This window comes from Anolis sagrei, chromosome Y, assembly GCF_037176765.1.
Source record: "Anolis sagrei isolate rAnoSag1 chromosome Y, rAnoSag1.mat, whole genome shotgun sequence".
Classification (NCBI taxonomy): Eukaryota; Metazoa; Chordata; class Lepidosauria; order Squamata; family Dactyloidae; genus Anolis; species Anolis sagrei.
Genome location: NC_090035.1, coordinates 26,869,395 through 26,897,207, shown reverse-complemented (window position 1 = coordinate 26,897,207; position 27,813 = coordinate 26,869,395). Strand labels below are relative to the sequence as shown.

The 27,813-nt window shown below is 41.5% G+C and overlaps 1 protein-coding gene across 2 annotated transcripts in view; it reads right to left on the bottom strand.

The window, feature by feature from the left end:
- Nucleotides 1–27,552, bottom strand: part of LOC137095139 (HUWE1-associated protein modifying stress responses 1-like) — a 38,286-nt gene extending 10,734 nt beyond the window's left edge. Inside the window, exons 1-3 of one of the 2 annotated variants that reach the window (XM_067461439.1) lie at nucleotides 27,114–27,552; nucleotides 23,747–23,827; nucleotides 4,505–4,792 (exon numbers count right to left, since the gene is read on the bottom strand). In XM_067461439.1, the coding sequence (XP_067317540.1) occupies nucleotides 4,505–4,792; nucleotides 23,747–23,827; nucleotides 27,114–27,396 (652 nt within the window). In that variant the 5' untranslated portion in view covers nucleotides 27,397–27,552. The remainder of the gene's footprint in view (nucleotides 1–4,504; nucleotides 4,793–23,746; nucleotides 23,828–27,113) is intronic. The other variant, XM_067461440.1, reaches the window with a different exon arrangement.
- Between the last annotated feature and the right edge of the window lie 261 nt (nucleotides 27,553–27,813).

Sequence of the window (27,813 nt, the reverse complement as noted above, 5' to 3'; positions counted from 1 at the left end):
GTGGCGGTGTATGTGCCGGCTTTCTGATTGGCCAGCCTGAAAGTTCCAAGATTCTGATTGGCTGCTGCTGTGGTGCTATTTGCATATGGTCCCTGATTGACCTGCTTCAACAGGAGCCCCTGGTGGAGAAAAGGGTTCATGACAGAAACGGAGACATGAGAAGGAAAATTTGCATATGGTCTCTGATTGGCCAGCCTCAATTCCAAGATTCCGAGATGACAAAGAGAGGAAAAGGCCAGGGGCTCTGCCAGAAAATTACCAATACAGACCAAAATTGGCACACAGAGCCTGCAAGACCCACCCGACATCCTACTGCAGTTTGGAGGTGGATGAACCATGGATGATGGGACTTGCAGTACCACCACTCACATTGTGAGACCGCTGTTAACCTTATCCAATGACTCATCAGGTCCAAACTTGGCACATAAACCTCTCATGACCCACTTTACGTCCTGGTGTGGTTTGGCCGGGGATGAACCATGGATGATGGGACTTGCAGTACCTTTGCTCAAATCTTGAGACCACTGCAACCCTCATCCAATTAGCGATAAAGATCAAACTTGGCACACTGAGTCTCCATGATGCACTCTACATCCTGGTGCAGTTTGGAGGAGGATGCACCATGGACGATGGGACTTGCAATACCTGCACTCCCTTCCTAAGACCATTACAACTGCCAACAATGATGGATCAGGACCACAATTCACACACAGAGAGCCCGCATGACCCATTCTACATGCTAGTGCGGTTTGGAAGAATTTGTGAATGGATGATGGGATTTGCAGTCACTTCACTCACTTCCTGAAACCACTGAGACCCTCGCCATTGACTGATCAAGACCAAACTTGGCACACCGAGTCCCTATGACCGACTCTACATCCTGGTGCACTTTCGAGGACAGAACATGGATGATGGGACTTCAAGTACCTACACTCCCTTCCCAAGACTGCTGCAACCCTCATCTAATGACCAATCTAGACCAAACTTGGCACACAGAGCCCCCATGACCCACTCTATATCCTGCTGCAGTTTTGGAGGAGGGTTGACCATGGATGATGGGACTTGCAGTATGTTTACTCACTTACTGAAACCACTACGACCCTAATCCAATGACTGATCAAGACTAAACTTAGCACACAGAGCCCCCATGACCCACTCTACATCCTGCTGTTTGAAGGAGGATGGACTTTGGATGATGGGACTTGCATTACCTTCACTCACTTACTGAAACCACTACCACCCTCATCCAATGGCTGATAAAGACCAAATCCAATGACCAATAAAGACCAAACTTGGCATACAGAACCGTCATTACCCACTTTCTCTAATAATCCGGGCAGCGCCGGGTCCAAAGGGTATATAATAAAAGTCAAAGTTTGTATGCGGAGGACAAAAGTGTGGCGGTGTATGTGCCAGCATTCTGATTGGCCAGCCTGAAAGTTCCAAGATTCCGATTGGCTGGGTAGCGGTGCTATTTGCATATGGTCTCTGATTGGCCAGCTTCAAGAGGAGCCCCTGGTGGAGAAAAGAGTTCATGACAGAAACGGGGACATGAGAAGTAAATTTGCATATGGTCTCTGATTGGCCAGCCTCAATTCCAAACTTAGCACACAGCGCCGGCTCCCCAAGCTAGTAACATAATAAAGCACTTCAAATAATAAGCAATCAAATAGACAAGATCAGAATATATTTATAAAACAACTCAATAGCAAGTGAGAAATTTAAATATACAAAGTAAAATAATTGCGACACATTTCTCTAATGACTAATAATGGTCAGAGGTAATTAATACATTTTAAACAATCCATACAGTTAACAACAGGCCATCCGGACACAGGTATGTCTCCATGAGCTAAGTCAAAATTTAAATAAAGTAGTAATCCAGTACTAGACTGGCAGTGCTGAACCTTGCTTCGGAAATCCTGAGGAAAATGAAACTTTATGGTTTCTTCTCTGCTGGATGTTAAGATCCACCCCTGTGCCTCTCCATTATTTCAGAAGAAACGCATACCCAACACGCAACCAAGAGTAGGGCAGCATTTGCTCAAGAGCCCTCATTTGATTGTGAGGGGCATTTCTTCCAGCCCTCCCATTTCCGTATGGGACCAGAAGGGCACTCTGCCATTCTAAGCACCCAGAGAAGCCTTAGCTTTGCAATTCCTAAGATTTTTTTCCATTCTTATCAGACCTCAAGAAGACTGGAGAGGAAGGCACAAGAGGACGTTCTGCCAGGGATACACTGCTCCTTATCATGCACAACTAGATCTGTGAGACCCAGCAAGAGTTTCACCTAACAAATCAATGGGAACATAAGTGAGGATTTCAGGTCCATTAATTCCCCAGGGATTGAACTTAATTGAACAATTAGACTTAGTCCACAAAGTAGAGCATATCTGTGTGTGCCTTCAAGTCTCACATTGGCTTACAATCACCCCACTAATTTCTTAGGTGTTTTTAAAGACAAGAAATACTTAAGAAATGAATAGTGCCAGCTCCTTGCTCTTGAAATATAGTTTACAGCAATGGCCCTACTTAGCTTCCAAGATCAAAATGGGTTTTGCTGCCTTTAAGGTATTGAAGCCATAGAGCCAGAGGGCAAACCAAATAAAAAGAGAAGCAGTACCTATCTGAGATGCTCTTCTCACTTCTTCCTTGGCCCAGCAAGAGTTTGAAACCAAGAATGCATCTCATGGGGGGAAACTCCATTAACATAGAAAACAAGCACCCAGTGCTGGATTTAAGACAAATGAGGCCCTGTTCTAGTTAAGTTACAAGGCCCTTTACTTGGGTCCTAAAGGAGGTAAGTCTGGTAGACCAACATTGCCTGCTTTGTGGCACTCCCATAGACTATCAACTCTATCATTATGTCTGGAATCACTCCAAAACAGAACACCTTCACATTTAGAATTTGGCAGAAATATGGGCCTCCTTAGCCCCCCTAAACAGAATGGTAAATCCAGCACTGCAGGAACCATTAAACAGTCTATTCTACTTCTAGAGGGTTTGGGTGCCAATGCTATCGTGAGGATCCAGTTTATGCCAAGTCCAAGCCATGCAAGTTAAACCTATTTTTTCCTGAAAAGGGACCTAATTATTACACCAACAACAGTTTGGCAATGTCTATTCCTGAACTGCACAGCTCTCAGTGCAAACCTGTTCTACACAAACTATTCTATTAATAACAATTTATATTACTGAATATGAAAGATTTCTACTCTTCTATTTCAGTGGGCACAGCCAGCAACAATTAGCTATTTTCACTATCGTTCTGCATTGGAACAAATAAAGAGCAGTATTTTAAGGGAAGCAGCTTTCCCATTTAACAATGAAATCCAAGATGCCCCTAGAACAAGGGTCCTCAAACTAAGGCCCATGGGCCGGATATGGCCCTCCAAGGTCATTTCCCTGGACCTTGCTCAGGGTCAACCTAAGTCTGAAACAACTTGAAAGCAAACAACAACAACAGCAATCCTATCTCATCAGCCAGAAGCAGGCCCACGGTTCCCACTCAAATACTAATAAGTTTATATTTGTTTAAATTGTTCTTCATTTTAATTATTGCATTGTTTTAAGTGTTTTTTGCACTACAAATAAGATATGTGCAGTGTGCATAGGAATTCATTCATGCTTTTTTCAAATTGTAATCCGGCCCTCCAACAGTTTGAGGGACGGTGACCTGGCCTTCTGTTTAAAAAGTTTGAGGACCCCTGCCTTAGAACATGGCATAAGCGTTCAATTCTTCCCGGCCAATGCCAGATCCCAAATGCATGGCTAAGGAACCAAGCACTCCATCAGCAAGCAGGGCGCGGATAAGAGCTGCACTTGTAAACCACCCAGCCTCTCTGGGGAGACAGGGGAAGATACAAATAAAATTATTATTTTAATTATTATTGAATGCGACCCACGTCAGTGGATGCTGCATCCCCAAGACGCTGGAGCTTTCGGCTTACAAGTTACATTCAAACTAAATCCCAAAACTCTTTGTGGGAAGGCTGTGTGAAAGTCTAAGAATAACCAAAAGGCAGTCTTCATATCCATCCAAATTTGCAACCCACTGAGCATGCCAACTTCTTATACAAATGCACTGTTCTTCTGGGATGGCTTTGGGAAGGTCTTAAGGCCCAGAAAGAAAGATAAAATCAGGTCAAGAGAGATGCATTTTTCCCTCAGAAAAAAAGAAAAGAAAATGGATAGTGGTGAATTTCTTCTAGAATCCTGAGTAACTTGCCTAAGACACAATGTGAGTATCTTTCTTGCCTCAGAAGCATTTTTAAAAAGCTTGTAACTAGAAGATTGTTACATAAGAGGAAATACAGCATCAGAACTTTAGAGTCATAATAGCTCATGCTAAAATGAAAACCAGTTCATCTCAAAGGTATTTCTATATTTTTGCCCCTTGAACTGCCTCTAATTTTGTATCCCACATTAGCCTCTTAGTGGCCCCAACATGCCATCCCTACAGTGGCCATTTTGAGCCTTTCCCCAGCTCCCATCCCTGCCATACCAGCAACATTACCATGGAGAGCTATGGCTTCTCGAAAGGGCTGCAAGTCCGTCTCGACCGAGGGGCTTGTTTCAGTAGAAGCCGCCCGGCTAGGGGATACTACAGTCAGTCTTGGGGGAGCTCTAGAGTTTCGTGGAGGAGGAGCCTTCCCACACAGGAAGCTGATTAAGTCTTCTCGGCGGATCGTTCTTCTGCGCTTCTTAACCCACGCCAAGACGTCTTTGTTGCGACGCTGGTAGCCGATGTGTATTCCCACATCAAAACTCCGCTGGTGGGCATCCACGCTTTCTGGAAGGAGAGAAAGGATACTGTTAAAGGGGACCTCTCCAAAAGGGATGCATTCATCCATTGGCTTTAAAAAGGCACAAAGGGATTCCACTAGAACAATGTCACAATTTGAAGCCTGCGGCTGGTGTGGCCAGGTAGAATCATAGAGTTGGAAGAAACTGCATGAGCCATCTAGGTCGACCCCCGCCCCCCCGCAAGGGAGGAAAAGCACAATCGAAAATGGCCACCCAGTCTCTGCTTCAAAGTCTCCAAAGAAGGAACTTCCACCAGTCTCCAAAGCAGATAATTCCACCTTTGACCCGCTCTCACATTTCGGAAGTTCTTCCTAATGTTCATGTGGAATCTTCTTTCCCATCATTTGAAGCCATGGCTCCACTGAGTCCTAGTCTCCACGGCAGCAGAAAACAAACCTGTTCCCTCTTCCTTACAACAGCCTTCGAAATATTTAAACCTGCCAATCATATGTAGGGATAACAATTGCAATTTGAGAGGTATTTGCACCATTCTCCCACTTTCCAGAGAGCACTGTGACTTCCATCAATGACACATCTGAACCAAACTGTGCACATGGAACCCCAATGACCAGCAGAAAATACTATGGAGGTTCGAGGGGTATAGACCCAAGATGATGAGAGTTGCAGGAAGCACATCCAGAGACCACTGTGAACCCCACTGAAAATAGATCTGGACCAAACTTGACATACAAACACATCATGGTCAACTTTAAGTACTGAAAGGATGGGATGGGTTTGACTCAGAATGTTGGGAGATATAATTTACTCACATCTTTTACATTTTCTAATGGGTTAATTCTTAACATCCAAAACCTAACAATGAATAATTTTTATGTTTATCCTTACAAAATCCTTAACTGGGGTATCACTGGGTACCTAAACTAGGTGTTAATAGCTGAAGCAAGAAAAAACGGATCCAACTCCACTGGCACCAGATATCAATATGGAGTTCAAGATCACGGCCAAACTGCTGATATGAAGAATTTGTTTCTTTTTTTATATATATAAAATAATCTTTATTGCTTTTCTTAAAATATACAAGTATACAGATAGAGGTGTTGGAAACTTTTAAGTCTGTAAAAGTTTCTCATTGTGAGGAGTGTCAATAAAGTAGGGGGGAGGGGGGAGAAAGAGGGGGTAGAGATAGAGATAAAGATATAGTAGGGGGTGTTCTGCTGTCTTAAAACTCGGCGTCTTATGAGGCACTGTTTTCCTGTGGTGCAGATGTTGTGAGAAAAGAAATTTTGGAATGAGTAGTGAGGGATAGTGAAGGGAGATGATTTGTGGTCGTTGCGTTGACTTCCTGGTATCTTTGGAGGTTTCTGATCCTTTTCCTTCTTCGTTTCCCTTTTCACTTGTGTCTTGCTCACCCCTAATTCTCTTTCCTCTATCTTATGTCTTTAGATAACTATTTTCATATTCTTTTCTTTTATCAGGTACATTGTTACTTGTTTCCAATCTGTTTCGGCTATCGGTATGCCCTTCTTTTTTGATAGTAGATACGTCAATTTATCCATATTTCTTATGTCTAATATTTTTGTTAACCATTCTTCTTCTTCCGGGGGATCCTTCTTTTTCCAATATCTTGCATATGTTATTCTAGCTGCTGTTGTCAGCAGGAATAGAATTTTATCTTTTTTTTTTTTCCATTTTCATATTGTGTATGCCAAGTAGAAAAGTTTCTGGTTTTTGTGGTATGTTTGTCTCTAATATTCTTTGTAGTGTTTTATGTACTTTCTTCCAATATGCTATTGCCTTTGGGCAGGTCCACCATAGGTGGTAGTACGTCCCCTCTTTTTCTCCGCATTTCCAACATTTTGTATTTGCGTTTTTACTAAATTTACCCAATCTATGCGGTGTGATGTACCATCTATGCGCCATCTTTACCCAATTTTCTTTTAGTTCAGTTGCTTTTGAATATTTTAATTTTTTGTTCCAAACTTCTTCCCATTCTTCTTTCTTTATTTCTCTTCCCAAATTCTCCTTCCATTTTTTCATGTAGTTTTTCCCTTCTTCTTTGTTGCATTCCTCTTCTACCAATTTCTTATATATTTTAGATATTAGTTTGTTTTCTGTTTGCATTATTTTGTCCCAGAAGTTTTTCCCCTCTTCAAAGCCCTTTTCCTTGTCTTTCTTAAAGTGTTCTTTAATTTGTGCATATTGGTACCAAGATATCTTGTCGTTTAGGCTCTTTAGCTCCTCTTGTGTTTTCATCTTGAATTCTCCTCCCTCTTTTCTTATTATGTCTTTATATTTGGGCCAATCGTACCATCCCGTGATTCTTCTTTGTGACGCTTCTAAGGGTGAGAGCCATATTGGTGTTTTTTTGAAAAATTTATTTTTGTGTTTGATCCAGATTTTTATTAGGGAAGATCGAATAAAGTGATTTCCAATTTTTTTTTCTGTTTTTTCCTTTTCATATCCCACATACGCATGCCATCCTAATCTTAGCCCTTCTCCTTCCAAATTTAGATTTTTTTCCTTATCTAGTTTAGTCCAATCTCTTACCCAAATCAGTGCGCAGGCATCGTGATACGATTTGATGTCTGGGGTTGCTAGACCTCCTTTGCTTTTCCCTTCTATCATGTTTTTATAGTTTATCCTTGGTTTTTTTCTTTGCCAAATGAGCCTCATTATGTCTTTTTTCCAATCATTTAGTGTTTTTTGACTTCTTATTATCAGTAGATTTTGAAATAAAAAGACCAATTTTGGGGGTATTGACATTTTTATGGTTGCAATTCTTCCTAATAAAGATAGTTTCATACATCCCCATTTGTCTAAGTCTTTTTTGATTTTTTTTCCACGTTCCAGTATAGTTGTTTTCTAGTAATTGCAAGTTTTTTGCTGTTAGAATTATTCCTAAATATTTTATTTTCTGGGTAATTTGTATATTCCATTTGGTCCTTAATTCTTCTTGTTCTTTCTTCGTTATGTTTTTTGTTATCGCTTTTGACTTATCCAGGTTGATTTTAAATCCTGTTACTTTTCCATATTGATTTATTGTATTCAGCCATTTTCCCAGATTTTTGTTTGGTTCTTCTATTACGCCTATAATGTCGTCCGCAAATGCCCTAATCTTATAATTGTGGCCTTGTATTCATGCTCCTTCGATCTCTTTATCTTCCCTTATTCTATCCAATAATACTGGGTCAATATAAAGATTAGTTGTGAGATGGGGCAGCCCTGTCTTGTTCCCTTTTGAATATTGATTGTATCTGTTTGTTGTCCGTTCACTATTATTTTTGCCTCCTGTTTGTCATATATTGCGCCAATTATATTTTCAAAGTGATAGCCCATATCCATTTCCCTTAATAAAATCTTTATAAAATTCCAATTAACATTGTCGAAGGCTTTTTCAGCATCTAATGCTAAGAACATTACCTTCTTTTGGATGTTATTTCCATAATATTCTATTAAATTTATTATTGTTCTTACATTTTCTGATTGTGATCTTTTAGGTAAAAAGCCCGCTTGTTCTTCTTTGATTCTTTTTATTAAGATTTTTTTCAGTCTTTCCGAGATGATATTTCCCAATAATTTGTAATCCAGGTTTAGTAATGAAATGGGTCTGTAGTTCTTTACATTTTCAGGGTCTGTATTCTCTTTATGTATTAGGGTTATCATTGCTTGATTCCATGTTTGGGGCATTACCCTTTTTTCTCTGATTGTATTCATAACCTTCTTGAGGTGTGGTATTAGTTCTTCTTGGTACGTTTTGTAGTATGTGGCTGTGAGGCCATCTGGCCCGGGCGCTTTTTCTCTTTTCAGGTCATTTATAGCCTTTTGGATTTCTCTATCTGATATTTCCCTGTTTAGTTCTTCTCTTTGTTCTTCTGTGATGTGTGTAATCCTCTTTTCTCCTAGATATTTGTAAATTTCATCTTTTTCAATTTCCTCTTCTTTGTATAGATTTCTATAAAATTTCTCGAATTGGTCTTTTATTTCCTTTCCTTGTGTGTATACCTTTCCTTCTCCTTTTAGTCTCGTTATAAATGTTGCTTCTCTTTTCTTCTTTAATTTATTTGAGAGCCATCTTCCCGGCTTATTTGCGTTTTCAAAGTTATCTTGACGTAGGAATTTGAGTTGTTTCGCTCTTTCTTCTTGCTCTAGGAATTCTCTCTGTTTTTTTAGATTTATCAAATTCTTATTGGCTTCTTTATTGTTGGGGTTTTCTTTTAATTTGGTTTCTTCTTTAGTTATTTCATCCAATATTTCCTTTTCTTTCTGGGTTTTTATTTTGTTTTTTATAGCTTTCTGTTGAATGAAGTTCCCCCTCATTACTGCTTTGCTTGCTTCCCACAATGTGAATGGGTGTGTATCTTGGTTTTCATTTATTTCGAAATATTCTTTCAATAATTTCCTGTTTTTTTCCACATCCTCTTTCTTCCCTAATAGATAATCATCCAATCTCCACCTTCTGGGTTTCTCTTCGAATCTTATTTTTACTTCGATTGGGCAGTGGTCTGACTCCATTCTTGGCAAGATATTTATTTCGTTGATTTCGGTGGCTAGCGATTTGGAGACCCATGCCATGTCTATTCTTGACCATGTTCTGTGTCTTGTCGAATAAAATGTATAGTCTTTCGTTTCTTCATTCTTCCTTCTCCATATGTCTTCTAGATCCATCTCTTTCATTGTATTCATTAATGATTTGGGGAGTGTTCCTCCTCTCTTTTTCCCTTCTCTTTCCCCGTTGTTTTCCTTATTACTTCTGTCCCATGTTGCGTCTATTACTCCATTGAAATCACCAATAATAATCAGGTGGTCAAATTCTTGATCGTTGATGTTTGCTTTTAGTTTCTCTGTAAATTTGGTTTTTGAGTCGTTAGGCGCGTATATGTTACAAATCAGGTTTTTTTTGTTTCTTATTGCTATTATAACTCCTATGTATCTGCCATCCTCGTCTCTAAATGTTTGATGTGATGGGATATCTTTGTTTATATAGGTAACCACCCCTCTCTTTTTTTCCGGCGCTGAAGAGTAGTATGTTTTTCCTAACCCTTTATTGTCTAGGTGGGCAGTGTGTTTCTGCATGATATGGGTTTCTTGGAATGCAATCACATGATACCGATTCTTTTTTATTCTATTAAACACTTTATTCCTTTTATTTTTACAGTTAAAACCATTAATATTATTCGAGTAGATTCTTAATGACTCCAGTTTCCCTCCTTTGGCTCTTCCTTAGTTTTCTCCTTTTTTCTCCTCTTCCTTTTCTCCTTTACTTCCTTCTTCTTCCTCCTCCTCCTCTTTTCCTTCTGTTTCTTCTTCTATTTCCTCTTCTACCTTGTTTAGGTTTATTGTGTCATGTCTTTTACTTATGTCCATCCTATAGATTGTGGCATCTAAATTTTCTTTCTCTGGCGATTCTGTGCTGCCTCGTTTTCTTTCCTTCTCACTTTCCCTTTCGGTTCCTGATTTCTTTCCTTTTTCTCTTATGATCTTTCCTAAAAAGTCCTTTGCTACTTCCTCATTTGTAATCCAATATTTTTTTTCTTGGTATGTAGCCATTAAGCCCTCTCCGCATTCCCATCTGAACCTTATTTTCTGTCTTTTGAGTTCTTCCACTAGAGAGCTATATTTCTTTCTTCTATTTAGTATGATTCCTGGTATTTCCTTCAGTATTATGACCTTTTTTCCTTTGTAGAATACTGTTCTTCTACTATTTATCTTCAGGACCTCATCTCTTTGCGTCTTTTTAACAAAGTGCACTATCACATCTCTCGCTGTTCTGTTTCTTATTGCGTAGTTAGTGTTTATTCTGAAGATTCTATCTGTTTGGTCATCGATTTCTTGGTTCGTTCTTTCCATCAATTCACCCAGGATCTCTTTTACTTTTTCTCTTATATTCTCACCTTGTTCTTCTTGGATATTTCTTAAGTCTTAGTTGGTATTCCATCTCTTTTGTTTCTGTTTGTAGTTGTTTTTCTTCTGCTTTTTCTTTTTCTAGGTTTAGGATTTTTATTTTTCTCTCTAGGGATTCTTGCGTTTTTTTGCATCTGTTTTTTTGTTCTTTAGAGTTTTTATTTCTCTTTGAAGCAATGCTATTTCTATCTTCATTCCTTTCATTTCTTCTTTTATTTCTTTCAGGCTTTTTGTTTGTTCTTTTGTTGTTTCTTGATGTGCTTCTTGGTTCTCTTTTACTGTTTGTAATTCTTTGATGATTTCCTTTAGCATCGCTTTCACACTTGGTTCTTCTGAGACCGAACCCTTTCTCGCTATTCCTTTAGTATCTTTTCCTTCTTTCATCTTTGGTGTTGCCATCTTTCTTTGCTTTGTCTGGAGTGTCTAGAAAGGATTTGAAAGAATTGAGAGTTTAAGAGAGTTTGGAAGGATTGGCTTATTTGCTTTTTGCCTTGTTATTATTTTATTACCTTTTGGCTAGGTTCTTCTTCTTCCCTTTCGCTGTGCTGAGTAGTGTATTTGGGTATATGGTCTGTTGTGGTGTTTTATGTCGTCTTCTTGGGTGGTTTTATTTATTCAGATTGGCGTGAGTGTTGGAGTGGTTCGTCTATTTTCTTAGTTGATGTATCAATATTTGTTTTATTGTCTTCTGTTTGTTCTTATTTGTTATTTATTGTTGTTATTTTTGTTGTATTTTTATTGTATTTTTATTATTTTCCTTGAATTTTATTATATTTTTACTGTGTTTATTTGGTTGCTTATATTGGTTATATATATATATATAAAATATATATACTTTATTGTCCTTTTCCCTTTATTTTTCTTTTATTTTCCTTTATTTTTCCCGATTTTTGTTTATTTATTTATTGTTATTATTATTTGTTTATTTCCCTCCGTTTGTTTGTCTTCTCTGTTTCACTGCTTCTTCTATTTATTTTTCGCTATCTCCTTTTCGCCCTCTCGTGGTCCTTCGCTTTATTACTTTGTTTACTTCTCATTCTCGTTCTCCCCTCTTTCTTCTCGTGCTTTCTCGCGCTATCTGGGTCCTTTTATTATTATTATTATTTATTTATTTATTTATTTTCCACTTCTCGCGGGACTTCATGGGGCTTTGTGGGGTTTCGTCTCTCCGTTCTATCTTCTCGCGATGTCTCTCTTTATCGCGCTATCTTCGTCGTCTGCGCTCCGCGTCGCTTTCGCCCTCCACGTTGCGTCTTCTCCTCCTCCACACCTCGCTCTCCGCCTCCTCCACCTTCACCTCCTCCCAAGACACAGAATTTGTTTCTAAAAGGTACCAGATCCAAATAAAATTGAAAAATGAGTCATGGGTGGCAGCATCTTGTTGGCTAGAATATAATGTATAAAACCAAAACTATCAAAAAGTATCCACTTGCTTCAGTACAGGGCTTGTAAAATTGCATTTTATAGCAAGAGAATGCATATCTTCAGCACTTTTTTCTTCCCAATATCTGTAAAATTTGTTCAGATCGATTTGGTGCCCTATCGAAACAATTTTACAGGAATTGGGCATGTATCTTCTCAAAGAGCTCTAGAACAGCAAATCTCAAAATGCCAGACCCAGGCAAATTCCAATGTAAGGAATAGATAATGGTAACCAATGGGCACATATTGAGTGCAGAAAATAAATACTGCTGGTTCCTCACATGAGATGGGTAGAGTATCACTACTCTAGAATAGCTGCCCACTTTTTCCATGGTCTGAACACAAAAACCACCTTTCTATATGCAAGTATCCTCTGGAAGCATCAGTTGGATCCAACTGATCAGAAAGTCTAGGCAATATCAACAGGCTATTAAAACATGATCATGCGACTGTTTACACCAGTGGTTCTCAACCTGTGGGTCCCCAGGTATTTTGGTCTACAACTCCCAGAAATCCCAGCTAGTTTACCAGCTGTGAGGATTTCTGGGAGTTGAAGACCAAAACATCTGAGGACCCACAGGTTGAGAACCACTGGTTTACACAGAGCATACAAGGTTGTGGACTTAATGGCACTCATTTCTACAGCTAACCTTGAAATATAACGCATCTTTGGACTGGTAAAACAAAAATTTTATCACTGAATCATGATTTGTGCCAGCATGAGCTGTTTCTTCCCTGAAATCATCGTCGTCGTCTTCTTCTTCTTCTGTTTATTTATACCCGCTTTTTCTTTCCACAGTAGACTCAAAATGACTTGCCAATATAGTCCTATCACAGACTCTAAAATGGCTGACAGAAACAATCCCTCCCTGCAAAGTATGCCCTGAAATGCAAGAGGCAACCTGAGGTGACTCTTGCAAATTCAAACAGTAATTTATAGGGATGCAGTAATTCCCATTCACTCCAGCAGATATCTAGAAATGAGAGGCAACAGCTTAAGTGCATATCACCAGCTAGTTGCTGTACATTTATTTCCTATATTGTCAGTAGCTGCCTTAAGGAAAGGCTGGATATGAACACTTCAAATGACAAAGTCAGCAGTCAAAGGAGCTCTCTCTCTGCAGTTCTAGCAAAGCTGCTGCAGGAAGATCACAGGAGAGGTGAAGTCCTGCTTTAGAAGTGTCACACCAGCAGCAGGGATGAATGATGAGGAAGGACAAGTGAGCAGCAAACAGGTATAATCTGCCAGTCACCTGCATGCTTTTGAGGAAGGAAGGAGGACTATCTGCCACCAGTAAACACCACATTGTGCCTTTGAGCACAAAGCCACAATAGGATATTAACCACACACCACTTCCAAGGACAATCCTGCAAGATCTCTTTGCAAGGCAACCAATGAGATGAATGGGAAGTTTCTGTATCTTTATGAATAGATACTCAAAAAACTCAGAAAAATTCAGATAAAAATGAGTTCCTTCAACCTTTCCCTGGAACAATAGAGGAAAATGAACTGGAATGATATACATTTTAAGGCAAAATATTCCTATATTATTCCCTCAAAATCATTCCTAAAAGCTATATAACAGGAAGACTTTCTCTTAAAATTACACAGCATTGGATCATTGCATTTCCTGGCCTTGTTTTCCTTTCCTTGGTTATTCTTATGGGTGCCAGTGTCTGATGTCTGCTTGTTCCTACATAGGCTAGAAGAGACAAAAGAGATTCATTTGTTTTGCTATACTGATTTTTTCCTTTTTTTCCTCTGCCACTTATTAAATTAGCAAAAACAATGAACAAAAATGTTTGTCAAATATCAAGACACTGTCACCCCATTGATAACAAAGAAAAAAATCTTTCAAAAAGTACATTCTGTTTGTAATTACTGAGTAAACGTTAGTTTTAAGATTGTGAACATTGTATTTATAATGTTACATTGCTAACATTTCAACCTGGACACATTTAAAGCTCCTGAAGCAACAAAGTGATTTTCAACCTAGGAAAGGGACTAAAATAACGTTCTTCCTCCGAATTTTCCAAAACTTGGACTGTCTTCCTGGAAGATTTTCTGTGCATAACAAGGGACATTTGCAGAATGATGGGGGAAAGGAGGACAAGGGCAAGCAAGGACTAGGCCATAAAGGTCACAAAGGATGTGTTGGCAAAACCGCACACAAAGAGGAAGAAACAGGAAGGAAAAGGCATTGGCAAGAGACTGAAAAGACAGAAGCCAATGACATCATTTACAGAGCCATGTCACATGATCAGAACAGCAGGCAGAATTAAGGAGGAGGGGAGACAAAGAGAAGAGGCTCTGAGGGAAGAAAATTGTGGAAATGAAATATGGTCAGGGAAGTGAAAGGAAAACAAATCACACTATTTTCGTAATGCAACAATAGACACAATATAATGTGGCAATGCATTGAATACAGAGAAGGGAAGGAGAGAAAGAGGAAATCTGATTTTTGCTGGGTGGGGGGGGGAGGGGTCTCTGACACATTGACAATGATGAAGCAACCATTGCAGAAACCTTAGAGGGGCAGCTGGAGATGGGGGATTGGCTGCGAGACACAGTTCCTAGGGAACAGGAAGCGCTAAGGGCCAAGAGTATTGGTGGTTCATAATACTGAGTGAGCATGAAAAAAACGCTCAGGGTTTTGGGACTCTGGTTCCCATGATTGCCAATGAAGATGGTGACTATAGTCCAATGGTTCTCAACCTTTTTCTGGCTAGGGACCACTTTGACTAGGCACCACTCTCCAACAATAGTACCAAAAGGATTACAAATCAGTTTTTGGTCAACTTTAGATTTGGTTTGGGTATTTTGAGTGATGATTCAGAAAACTGCATTGGATAGACACATCAGCTCTAGTTTGACACAGAACATATGCATCCAGTACTTGCCATCTGCTCGCCCACAGAAAACCATATTTAATGATCTAGAGCTGATGTGGTCTAGCCAATGCAATTTTCTGAAACAGCACCCTAAATAACCCCAGACACAAGCCTAAAAACGAGGACACTAACCCCCCCCCCACCCGCTCTGCTGAGGGGGAGGGAGGAGGAGGAGAAACAGCAGTCAGGAGGCATATTGTCGCGCCTTTCGTTAGTAGTCAGCCTCTCCCCTTCCGACATCCCAGTTGCCTCAGCAGTGTAAGAAGGTTTCACGAGACCAGTCGCTCTTATTGCAGTGGTGTAAGTAATGGTGAAGCTGTGGACCATATTTTAGTTCTTGGGGACCACTGGTGGTTCACAGACCACAGGTTGGGAACCACTGCTATAGTCCAACACAGTAAGAGCCCAGAGGAAAAGGAACCAAGGCTGCAAAGCTGCAATGTGGGGAGTGCATATCGGTTGACAGACAACTCTCTATGACTTCTCCAACCAAGGCATTAACACTCTACTGATATCTATTTCAATATATTAAATATGTGCCTACTATCCAGCAACTGCCTGGAAAAAACGACAGCATAATCCCCCTGCCTATCCGCCAGTGCCATCAGCTACATGTTCTAGTTATTTTGGCTAGACGTTAGTGTTACTGAGTGGCTTTTAAGCAAGATGAGCTACTCTTGAGGCAGGACAGGAGTTGCCAAAGCCAGCTAACAAAATGAAGTTCTTCTGACTCACGCATCCTATACGGTTGAGTGCGCAATCATCCCTGGATGCCACCCACACTGCAACCTCAGCGTCTGACATGAGGAAAGCAACAAGCTCTGAGGGCCGCGTGACACACGACACTCCACACCCCCAATGGCAAGGAAACTATCCAAACAGTCCTGCGCCATTTCAAGATGATGGAAGAGAAAACAAGCCCTTCAGAGGGCCCAGTTAGAGTATTTCAGCACAAGAACATTCTCCCCTCCATTGAGAACAAGCACAATTCCTATTTTCATGAGCATATCCCCCCCCCCCCCAAGCGAACCAGTGAACTTGACTGCCACCAACCCTTTTTATCAGAATTCCCCATAAAGCTTTCCTATTCTGCATCATTCTTATCAGGTGGCAATTGGATTCTACCAATTTAATCACTACAGTCGTATGACTTCAGTGTTGCCCTTTACTGGGGTACATGCCACCTCTTCCTGGAAAATCTTTAACTCACATATTTAGCTCATGGATGTCTGTGAGAAACTGGCATTTTATTACGAAACCACCCTCTCTTATAGACAACACACTTTGCTGTTTCAGCTGGCACCAGGATGGTGCCAAGTGCGATGACTCACAATGAAAAACATCGCGGTTAATATAGGTTACTGGATCAGTCTCCTCTGGCGCAATTAGAACTTTTTACTGGAGCTCACTGGCAGTGCAGCCCCAGCTCAAGAAAGCAAGCCCCAAGAAACTCCAGACACTTAAGCAACTACTGGCTATTTTCTATATTAAAAATCAGGGAAGTTATATACACTGGTTCAATACCCAGAGTGGAGAGTTTTCTGGCCTGTGTCCCACTCTATCAATCATTCTGTCTATAGCTTCCGTATAGACTAATAAACCCCAACACCTCTGACACACAGGCCCAATACTTTTCCACACATAAAGTGGACATAATGGTACTAACTCTTCCCCACCACCTCCACCCCACCAAAAAAAAAAAAAAAAACAGAAGGGAAAGAATTTCTTGTCTGGTACCACTGTAATATTACCAGTGTGCCTATATGGAGAAGAAAACCAGCAATTTAAGTCAAACATAAGTAGGAAGTGAGTGAGGGAGATCATTGTAAGATCAATTACTTCTCTTTTAACTTTTCACCTCTGAAACGGCATATGAAGTCAAAATATAAAGAGTCTTTGACATTTCAAACAAGAAAGATCCATTCATTAATTGTTAATCTTGTACAGGAATTAGACATGTATTTTTTTGTATATCTATCATTCTGTCCATTAATATTTTGTTTACCAAGCTGCTTGCACAAAGATGGAACTGGCTAAGGAGTGATGAGTTATTCCCTCACTTTTTTTTCTTTTGTACACTCAGCACAAGGACATCGAACATTTCAGCTCACTAGGCGTTGATGCACTGTGACTTGCATCCCTCTTGCTAATGAAAGTTGGAAAGACTAGTTCAATATCTATCGAAATACAGTTACATACCACCATACTATTGCATGTTCTGTATATAAAGAATTAACTATTTACTTAGTTAAATAATGTTTCTACCCGAAAAGGAAAGAGTTGTGGGAGCAGAGCCTAAAAAAGATAGTGAAGCTTGATGGGATTTTTTTCACTTAGCATTTCTGGCCCATACATTATAGTGTGTGTGTGGTTAAAATAGAGCTATTATTGCTATTCTAAGTGTTCTGGTGGTACTCATGTTAGAAAGTCAAATACAAAACAATCAGGCTATTGATACTCATTATGTACAGAGAGATATACACTTTCTGTAGACAAGAGCTAGATATTATATGCATGTTGACAGTGCATGCTATTGAGACCCAGGTCAGACAAGTATTGATCGAAGTTTGTCCAAAATTAACAGGTCTAATTTTTGGTACATTCAGCCTTTCGTTCCACCCGTGTTGATTAATATATATAAAATTTCTTTATAAAGTATATTTACATATATGCAAAATACTAAAATAAATTTCAATTGGCCCTATCAGTATCTGAGCTGAAATATCTGAATATATTGCCTGTGTGTCAGACTAGACAACTCACCAGAACTGTTATAATGATAAAAGGTTCCTAAGCTCACTTTTGCTGAGCATGAAACATGAATCATTTCATTTCACCAGTACAGCCAAAACATAGGCTTTCACTTTAGAATGGCCTAAGCTGTTGTAGCTGTGATCCCCTTTCAGAAATCAAAAAAGCATACAAGGAGACTTACATTTCCTAAGGATAATTCCCTGAAAAATCATCATCTCAAAACAGCTAGAACCCACCTAACCTCAGCTCCGACTTCAGCGTTGCTTACAACAAATACATGGATGTCTTTGCTGGCTCTAGACTGTATTGACATTCACTCATCAACTTCATGAATTGATTCATTTATTTCCTTTAGAAATGGAAGATTTTCTAGGCCACAGTTCATTTCCATGCTCCACATCCTGCCCATTCAATTCCAATGCATTGTACTGCTCAGCAAGGCCCCTGGGGCTCCCCCAATCGGTTCGCTGCAAGCCGGCCTCATAGAATCATAGAATAGAATCTAAAGAGTTGGAAGAGACCTCATGGGCCATCCAGTCCAACCCCCTGCCAAGAAGCAGGAATATTGCATTCAAATCACCCCTGACAAATGGCCATCCAGCCTCTGCTTAAAAGCTTCCAAAGAAGGAGCCTCCACCACACTCCGGGGCAGAGAGTTCCACTGCTGAACAGCTCTCACAGTCAGGAAGTTCTTCCTAATGTTCAGATGGAATCTCCTCTCTTGTAGTTTGAAGCCATTGTTCCGCGTCCTAGTCTCCAAGGAAGCAGAAAACAAGCTTGCTCCCTCCTCCCTGTGGCTTCCTCTCACATATTTATACATGGCTATCATATCTCCTCTCAGCCTTCTCTTCTTCAGGCTAAACATGCCCAGTTCCCTAAGCCGCTCCTCATAGGGCTTGTTCTCCAGACCCTTGATCATTTTAGTCGCCTTCCTCTGGACACATTCCAGCTTGTCAATATCTCTCTTGAATTGTGGTGCCCAGAATTGGACACAATATTCCAGATGTGGTCTAACCAAAGCAGAATAGAGGGGTAGCATTACTTCCTTAGATCTAGACACTATGCTCCTATTGATGCAGGCCAAAATCCCATTGGCTTTTTTTGCCGCCGCATCACATTGTTGGCTCATGTTTAACTTGTTGTCCATGAGGACTCCAAGATCTTTTTCACACGTACTGCTCTCGATCCAGGCGTCACCCATTCTGTATCTTTGCATTTCATTTTTTCTGCCAAAGTGGAGTATCTTGCATTTGTCACTGTTGAACTTCATTTTGTTAGTTTTGGCCCATCTCTCTAATCTGTCAAGATCGTTTTGAATTCTGCTCCTGTCCTCTGGACTATTGGCTATCCCTCCCAATTTCGTGTCGTCTGCAAACTTGATGATCATGCCTTCTAGCCCTTCATCTAAGTCATTAATAAAGATGTTGAACAGGACCGGGCCCAGGACGGAACCCTGCGGCACTCCACTTGTCACTTCTTTCCAAGATGAAGAGGAAGCATTAGTGAGCACTCTCTGTGTTCGTCCACTTAACCAATTACAGATCCACCTCACCGTAGTTTTGCCTAGCCCACATTGGACTAGTTTCCTTGCCAGAAGGTCATGGGGGGACATTGTCGAAGGCCTTACTGAAATCCAGGTACGCTACATCCACGGCATTCCCCGCATCTACCCAGCTTGTAGCTCTATCGAAGAAAGAGATCAGATTAGTCTGGCATGACTTGTTTTTGATAAATCCATGTTGACTATTAGCGATGACCCCATTTGTTTGTAAGTGTTTGCAGACCGCTTCCTTAACAATCTTTTCCAGAATCTTGCCTGGTATCGACGTGAGGCTGACTGGACGGTAGTTGTTTGGGTCATCCCTTTTTCCCTTCTTGAAGATTGGGACCACATTGGCCCTCCTCCAATCTGCTGGAACTTCTCCCGTTCTCCAAGAACTCTCAAAGATGGTTGCCAATGGTTCCGAAATGACTTCCGCTAGTTCCTTCAATACTCTGGGGTGTAGTTGATCTGGCCCTGAGGACTTGAACTCATTAAGAGCGGCCAGGTATTCCTGGACGACTTCTTTCCCAATTTGGGGTTGGATGTCCTCCAATCCCTCATCCACTCCATCTTGCTGAGGTTGAAGACTCTCTTTTTGTGAGAAGACCGAGGCAAAGAAGGCATTAAGTAGTTCTGCCTTTTCCCTATCCCCTGTCAGCATTGCCCCATCTTCTCCTCGAAGAGGTCCTATCGCCTCCTTGTTTTTCCTTTTTCTACTGACATAAGAATAGAAGCCCTTTTTATTGTTTTTAATGTCCCTGGCAAGTCTGAGCTCGTTTTTTGCTTTAGCCTTGCGGACCTTTTCCCTACAGGTGTTGGCTATTTGTTTGAATTCTTCTTTGGTGATTTCTTCCTTTTTCCACTTCTTGTGCGTGTCTCTTTTGTGTCTTAGCACAGTTAGAAGTTCTTTGGACATCCATTCTGGCTTCTTTGCACTTGTCCTATTTTTTCTCTTTGTTGGCACGGTTTGCAATTGCGCCTTGAGTATTTCACTCTTGAGAAATTCCCATCCATCCGTAACTCCCTTGTCTTTTAGTATCTGTGTCCACGGAATGCTGCTCAGCGTTTCCTTCATTTTTTGGAAATCAGCTCTCCTAAAGTCCAAAATGCGGGTTTGACTTGTCTTAGTTTCAGCCTTCCTTTGTACCTCAAATTGCAGGAGCACATGGTCACTTGCCCCTAAGGATCCTACCACTTCGACCGCATCGATCAGGTCCTCCGCATTTGTTAGGATGAGATCAAGAGTAGCCAATCCCCTTGTTGCCTCTTCTACCTTCTGGACTATGAAATTGTCTGCAATGCAAGCGAGGAATTTGTTGGACCTTGTACTCTTGGCCAAGTTTGTTTTCCAGCAAATATCGGGATAGTTGAAATCGCCCATGACTACTACATCTCTTCTCTCATGTTTTCCATCCAGAGGCACAAAGCTGCAGCCACTACGGACTTCTGTGAATCAGCCTCCCCTTCCTCCGAGACAAGCCAGCAAAATGGCAGCAGCGCCAATGAGGAAAACAGCACTGATGAATACAATCAGCTGATCTGGCAAACACCTCCTGCGATAACTAAGGGCTTGCTGTTTTCAACCCTGCATTCCATTCCAGCTACTACACACACAAGAATAATCTCGGCTGCATAGCTACACCTAGTGCTCTACACAAAGTTACGCATGAGATGGGAGGAAATGCTTCTACAAACTCATTAAACATGAAAGGAAGCTGTGGCCTTCAAATGGTCTGAACTACAATTCCCATGAGTCAGTAATGCTGGCAAGGGATGATAGGAACTGTGAGCCAAGAGCATCTAAAAGGCTATTGCTAAATACTCTGCTCTAACAGAGTTTGATCTGTGGAAGAAACCCCACTTTCCTCTGAAATTCAGTCTATAGCACCTTGTATTTCCTAATAGTCACCAATCCAAGTGTTAACCAGGGCTGACCCTGCCTCTCTTCCAAGATCATATGGGATACTTTTGTCTTTTAAGATTTTTCTGACAGAAGTGGAATGATATCTGAATGTCTCAAGCAGTTTTGGGGAGCATGAACTAGGACTTGCAAGGACCACTGTTCTATTTTGGAAGTGTATACATTCCAGGTAATTAATAAGATGATGTCAAGAAAATATCTATTTCCTGTTGTCATAGAAAGGGAAGGAAAACTATCTCATGGCATCTACAAGACTAACCTAATTTACCTCACAACCTCTGAGGATGCTTGCCATAGATGCAGGCGAACCGTCAGGAAAAAATGCCTCTAGAACATGGCCATATAGCCCAAAAAAACCTACAATAACCCAGTGATTCCGGCCATGAAAGCCTTCAACAATACATTAACCTAATTTATTTCGGCATAAAGCTTCATGGGCTCATTTCCTCAGGAGCATGAAGATGGCTGAAGCTCATGAGGTCCTGTCTTGAAATAGTCCTCAAACACCAAAAATCTCCCTGTCTCTCATGAAACAGACACAGCTTTCTCATTGGACAAAAAAAATCATGTCCCTCTTCTTCTATGTGCAAGCCAAGTCCATCACAAATGGATCCACTGAAGCCTAGCAACCCAATACCAAGATAAGTTCTAATAAGTCTTATTTACTCCAACCTTTCCAGTAGGTTCTATCATTCCAACAGCTAGAAATAATTAAGTGCTTTGTAGATACAAACCAGTTTATAGTTCACTGGGTGTTAGGAAGACCAACATTCGTTTAGAAGTCAATATAAATAGCACTGTGCTAGTCTTGGTGTCCCACTGCAGTCTGGACACAGAGCAAGCACCAAGCTCTAAAGGCCACTTTGCTCTCTAGGAAACCAAAGCAACTTGTTGTTTCCCTCTGAAGTCCAAGCTGGACCCCATTCTAGGGAGTTAATGTCCCCAATTTTTAGGCAACCTGGAATACCCTACTTTTAACACATATATCACAGAAACATCTACCTCTAAGTTGAGAGTTGTCTTACAAGAGTAAGGACATTGGACAACAGTGTTTATGCTTCTTAGAAGAATGGATATCCCAAGACAAAGGCAAGGTCCAAGTACCACTTTAACTGAACATCCCAACCTCAAAATATTCAGTAATCTGCAAAAACTGCACACTTTTACATTCTTTAGATGAGCAACAGAAGGATTAATCTTAAGGGTCAGAAATACAAACAGGAAACACTAAACCAAAATGTCACTTAAAGACAAAGGCATGAATTATAAAACAAAAAGCATTCCAACGAGATTTGAAGGAATAAAGGAAGGAAATAGGAAATAGGGAGTATCTGAGACTGCATAATATCCCTCTATTCTAGCCTTCCATGTACTCCAACACACCCACCTTTACAGTAGACCCAACAAATCAATGGGATTTACCTGCATTGAGCCAACATTCAACAACTGATTCCATGAGTCTACCCTAGTGAAGACCAACAACTGGGATTCAGGCCATGGCTTTCTATAATAACATCTTAAGTGTAACATCTTAAGTGTTTCAACACCACTGACCCTAAATAATACTTGAGCTGGGGAGGAGTTGCTAGACTACCAGCATTGGATGCTAAAGACAATTGAGCTTAAGGAGGGCTAATGCTAAAGGCTGCTACTATAAGTGACAACTGAGCAGTCAAGTAATTCTACTGATTCAATCTCCATGAAGATGTTTGACTTTGCATTACAGTGCTCCATAGGGGACTCTTCAGAAAGAGAAACTAAAGTGCTGCTATCATTCTAATGCCACTGAATGTCTGCAATGGATCCCCACTGTCAGGAAAGAAGTTTCCAGAGAAAAAGTGGACACCAATAAGAAGCCAATCCCTGGCAGACTTGGAAGGCGTAATTACCAGCCTCCTCCATGAGACGGCCTGTACAACACTACTTTATTTACAAACTATAATGTGAACCAGTTAACGGCTAACCAATTAAGTTTTCTCAAGAAAAATACACAAAATTCTCGGGGCCACCCTCACTCAGATGACTTGAAGACCTGGACCTTGCCTGCTCCAACTTCCATCACCTTTTGCTTCTGAGTTTAATATGGTATACAGCAACTGCATGCAATATCAACACAAAATAGGGAGGAAGCAGAACTGTCTAACCACTTTGATTCTGGTTATTTAAAAAATACCCAGAAATACATTGATTAGGAAAACATAAGTAGCTGGTAATGTGCAACTACAAACACAGTAAATAATACTCAAGACAGACATGCACATGGAAGAGAACATGCCCAAAGGCCCGCTATTTGCCTTATTCCTTAACAGGGTTTACAGTTGGGAAGAGAATCAGAGAATGGGTTAAAAGAGACCACAAGGACGTTCAGTCTAATCCCATTTTGCCAGACAGGAACAAAGAGGGATGAAGTTGGCCTACCAACCTGCATTCTCCAACCCCTGTTGCACTTTTGCAGCCTTCTTTTGACCTTTCTTATCTCTTCAAGGTCCCATCAAAGTCTTCCATGGCACTATGCCTCTTTCCTCCCACCCCAAATCCCCGCTCACCTTTGTAGAGGTTGGTGACAGCGGTGGCCGCATTTTGGAAAGGAACCCAAAGCGAGAGGCCCGGCTGCTGGCAAACACGGTCTGTGGGAAGGGGGGGCGGGGTTAAAAGAAGGGAGTGGAAGAAACGAAAGAAAAGTGGAGAGAGAAATAAAACACATGAACACAGGCCTGCTTTTGCTAATGAGTGCTAAGTTCTTTTGCTAAGAACTTCCTGACTGTGAGAGCCGTTCAGCAGTGGAACTCTCTGCCTCGGAGTCTGGTGGAGGCTCCTTCTTTGGAAGCTTTTAAGCAGAGGCTGGATGGCCATTTGTCAGGGGTGATTTGAATGCAATATTCCTGCTTCTTGGCAGGGGGTTGGACTGGATGGCCCATGAGGTCTCTTCCAACTCTTTGATTCCATGAGTGTTTACTCAACCAGCTTATTCCCCCAAACTCTGGCATTCTAGGAGTTTTGGACATCAGCTTCCAGAATCCCTGATCACTGTCCAAGGCAACTGAGGCTTCTGGGAATTGAAGTCCAAAAAATATGACAACCTTTGTATGTTATGTCTGCTTTTGTTCGTCATGCTAGCTTCTAGTTCAGTACTTCCCAAACCCTATTCTTCCAGGTGGTTTGGACTTCAGTTCCCAGAATCTCTGACCATGGGTCAAGGCTGCTGGGAGTTGAAGTCCCAAAAGACATACATTAAAACTCTTTTGTCTTTCATGTTTGCCTTTGCATTTCGCAGTTTCCCTCAGAGCCTTCCCTTCCTCTCTCAAATAAAGGCCCTTGGTCTTCCGGGTGTTTTGGACTTCAGCTCCCAGAATCCCCATCCATTGGCCAAGGCTGCTGAGGCTTCTGGGAGTTGAAGTTCCCCTAAAAAAACACTTCTCAGTTGGAATCAATGGAAATCTAGTCTCCCCCCCCCCCCAGCCATATTGAGCTTCGCCATTTTGTTCAACCGCCAGCCAGGAGGGAAGTGGGGGAAATGGGAGGTTTTACTACCGAAGGAAGTAAGAGGGTCACAAAGCCACCACTGACTCAACTAAGTCTCAGAGGGAGGAAAAGGGGGAAATGACAGCCTAGTGGAAGCTCCCATGTGCCTCACTGAATGAAGGGGAGCTTATAAACAGTCCTGTGTTGTGCAGGGGGGGGGGGGGGTGGAGGAGGGGAGGGAGACACCATTTAATATGCATCTAAAACATCCACTTTTAGAAATACTCAAATACAGAGAGATATACCCACACACAGACTTAACCCACCTCCCTCCTTTTTACTGCCTTTCTCCCCCTCCATTTTGTGAGTGGAAGGGCCCCACAGGGAAGGGCTGAATGCACAGGGAGGAATCCAGACTAACAAAAATGGTGGACAGGGGGAGGGGGGGTCAACAAAAGAATATATCAGAGGGCATAAAGGAACCTCAGCCATCCCCCCCCCCCCCGCCTCACACATTTAACAAAATAAACAGTCCTGTCCTCCTGCCATTTGTATTGTTGGGAAGAGAAGGAAGCAGCTTCCGCACGCCATTTTGTGTGATCAGTCAGTGGGCAGAGGCCGCTTACCCCTCACAGGCCCCACATTCCTTTCAGGAAAGGAAAGTTGGGGAGGGAAAGAGAACTCCCCCACAAAAAATACATATATACAAACAAAGAGAACAAGTATACATGCATGTATGTGTGTATATGTATATATGAAGACCGAGAGGATATATGTACAGTATGTGTATATTTTGTATAAACACACACAAACAAACACACTCACTCTCTCTCTATATATATAATGGTTTCCACATTACATATACCTGTCCATATATGTAGAGGATATTGAGTATATTGCTGTGCCTTTTTGTATATAATGACTTATGTATATACACATGTACACACATGTATATATGTATGCCTATATATTTACACATCTTTTGCGATGTAAGTTGCTACATACATGTCTTTACCATGTTTCTATAAATACACACATATATGGATAAATAATGTGTGTATACAGAAATAAGTTGAATACATATAAATATACAGATACATACATATATGTTAAAATCTACATATATGCCATCATATACATATAACTACATGACAACATACTCAATCCATACTCTCTCGATACATATGTGAGTATATACATATACACATACACCAACATATGTGTATGTATATAAAGAGAGGATTTATGTGTGTATGTGTACTGAACACATATGTAAAAGGCAAAGATATATAGATATAGATGGCAATATAAGTGTGCATTTATACTTATATATACACCTACATATATAAACCATTACATACATGTATGGAAATATCTGTGCATATATACACACACATAAACATACTGAATACTCAGGTATGTAAAACATACACATATAAAACACATGCAAATACATAACACACACTTACAGATATGTATTAATGTATGCATGTACATATATATATATATATATCTACTTGCTTAGATATAAATATGAATAGTTTTACACACACACACACATATATATACCAGACATGAGCAAACTTTGGCCCTCCTGGTGTTTTGGACTTCAACTAGCACAATTCCTAACAGCCTACTGGCTATGTGTATGTGTGTGTGTGTGTGTGTATACACACACACACACACACACACACATCATTGTATACATACATGGATATGCATAAACACACACATACAAACTCATATGGATATACATGCCTACAAGCATAGTTATATATTCATTTGTATAATATTCACACATTTTTATAGATACTGTATATACAGACACACACACTATGCCTAGAAGTAGATATATATACACACATACACTATATATATGTGTGTGCGTGTATAGATAAAATATATGCACACACATCATTATATACATACATTAACACACACTACACATGCATACAAACACCGTTATATACATACATGGATATGTATATATAGACCAGGCATAGGCAAATTTGGCCCTCCAGGTGTTATGGCCTTCAACTCCCACCGACTGTTAGAAATCATAGAAGTTGAAGTCCAAAACACTGGAGGACCAAAGCTTGCCCATGTCTTTTTATATATATATATATATATATATATATATATATATATAATTATATCCATATATGGATATGTATATAGAGACCCATATACACTCTTACTGAAAAACAGGCCTAAAATATGTTTCCAGGCCTGTGGAGGGCGACACGCGTGTCTGCGGACGTCTGTAAGTGCATACACGTGTGTGGCGAGGAGGCCAGAAGGGGAGAAGCCCCGCCCTATTCCTCCTTGGCGGGGGGGGGGCGCCCGAAACGTCACTTCCCCTCCACCCAGCGGGCTGGGGGCCCCTTCCGGCGTTCTCTGCCCTCCCGGCGGCCATCTTGGGCCCCTCCCTGAGGCGGCGGGCTGACTGACCCTTGTAGAGCTGGGCCACGGCGGTGGCGGAGTTCTGGAAGAGGTGCCAGAGCTTCTGCTGCTTGCGGTGTTCGGGTTGCGGGGCGGCGGCGCTGGCGGCGGCCTCGTCGTCGTCCTCCTCCTCGTCGTCCTCGTCGCCCTGCAGGCCCGGCGGGAGGGCGCCCTCGTCGTCGCGCTCGGCCTCGGCCAGACACTGCCGCTCCCACTTGCTAAACCAGTGCTCGGGCCCGTGCAGCTCCTGGATCTCCGCCTCGGCCTCCTCCTTGCCGGCCTTGTCCTCCATGGCGCGGACGGGGCCTACCTCCGCGCCGCCATGGACGGGCGCGCGCGGCCTACCTTCCCTCCTTCCTTCCTCTTCCTTCGCCTGCCTCGCACCACACTGAGGCGGAGACACACACACACCAAAAAAAAACAAAAAAAAACTCTCAACCGAACTGATCGCTCTCCTCCCCTCCACGCCCCGCCCCTTTCCCAGTCCTCACCCGCCACTCAGGAGCCGCCTTTTGGACGCCCCCGCGCTCTCATTGGACGCCCGTCGCGCCCATCAATGTCACAAAGGAGGCCGGGACAGCACGTTTTGGCCCCGCCTCTTTTTCCCTAATTCTCACCCGCCGCTCAGGAGCCGCCTTTTGGAAGCCCCCGCGCGTCTATTGGACACCTATCGCGCCCATCAATGTCACAAAGGAGGCAGAAACAAAAC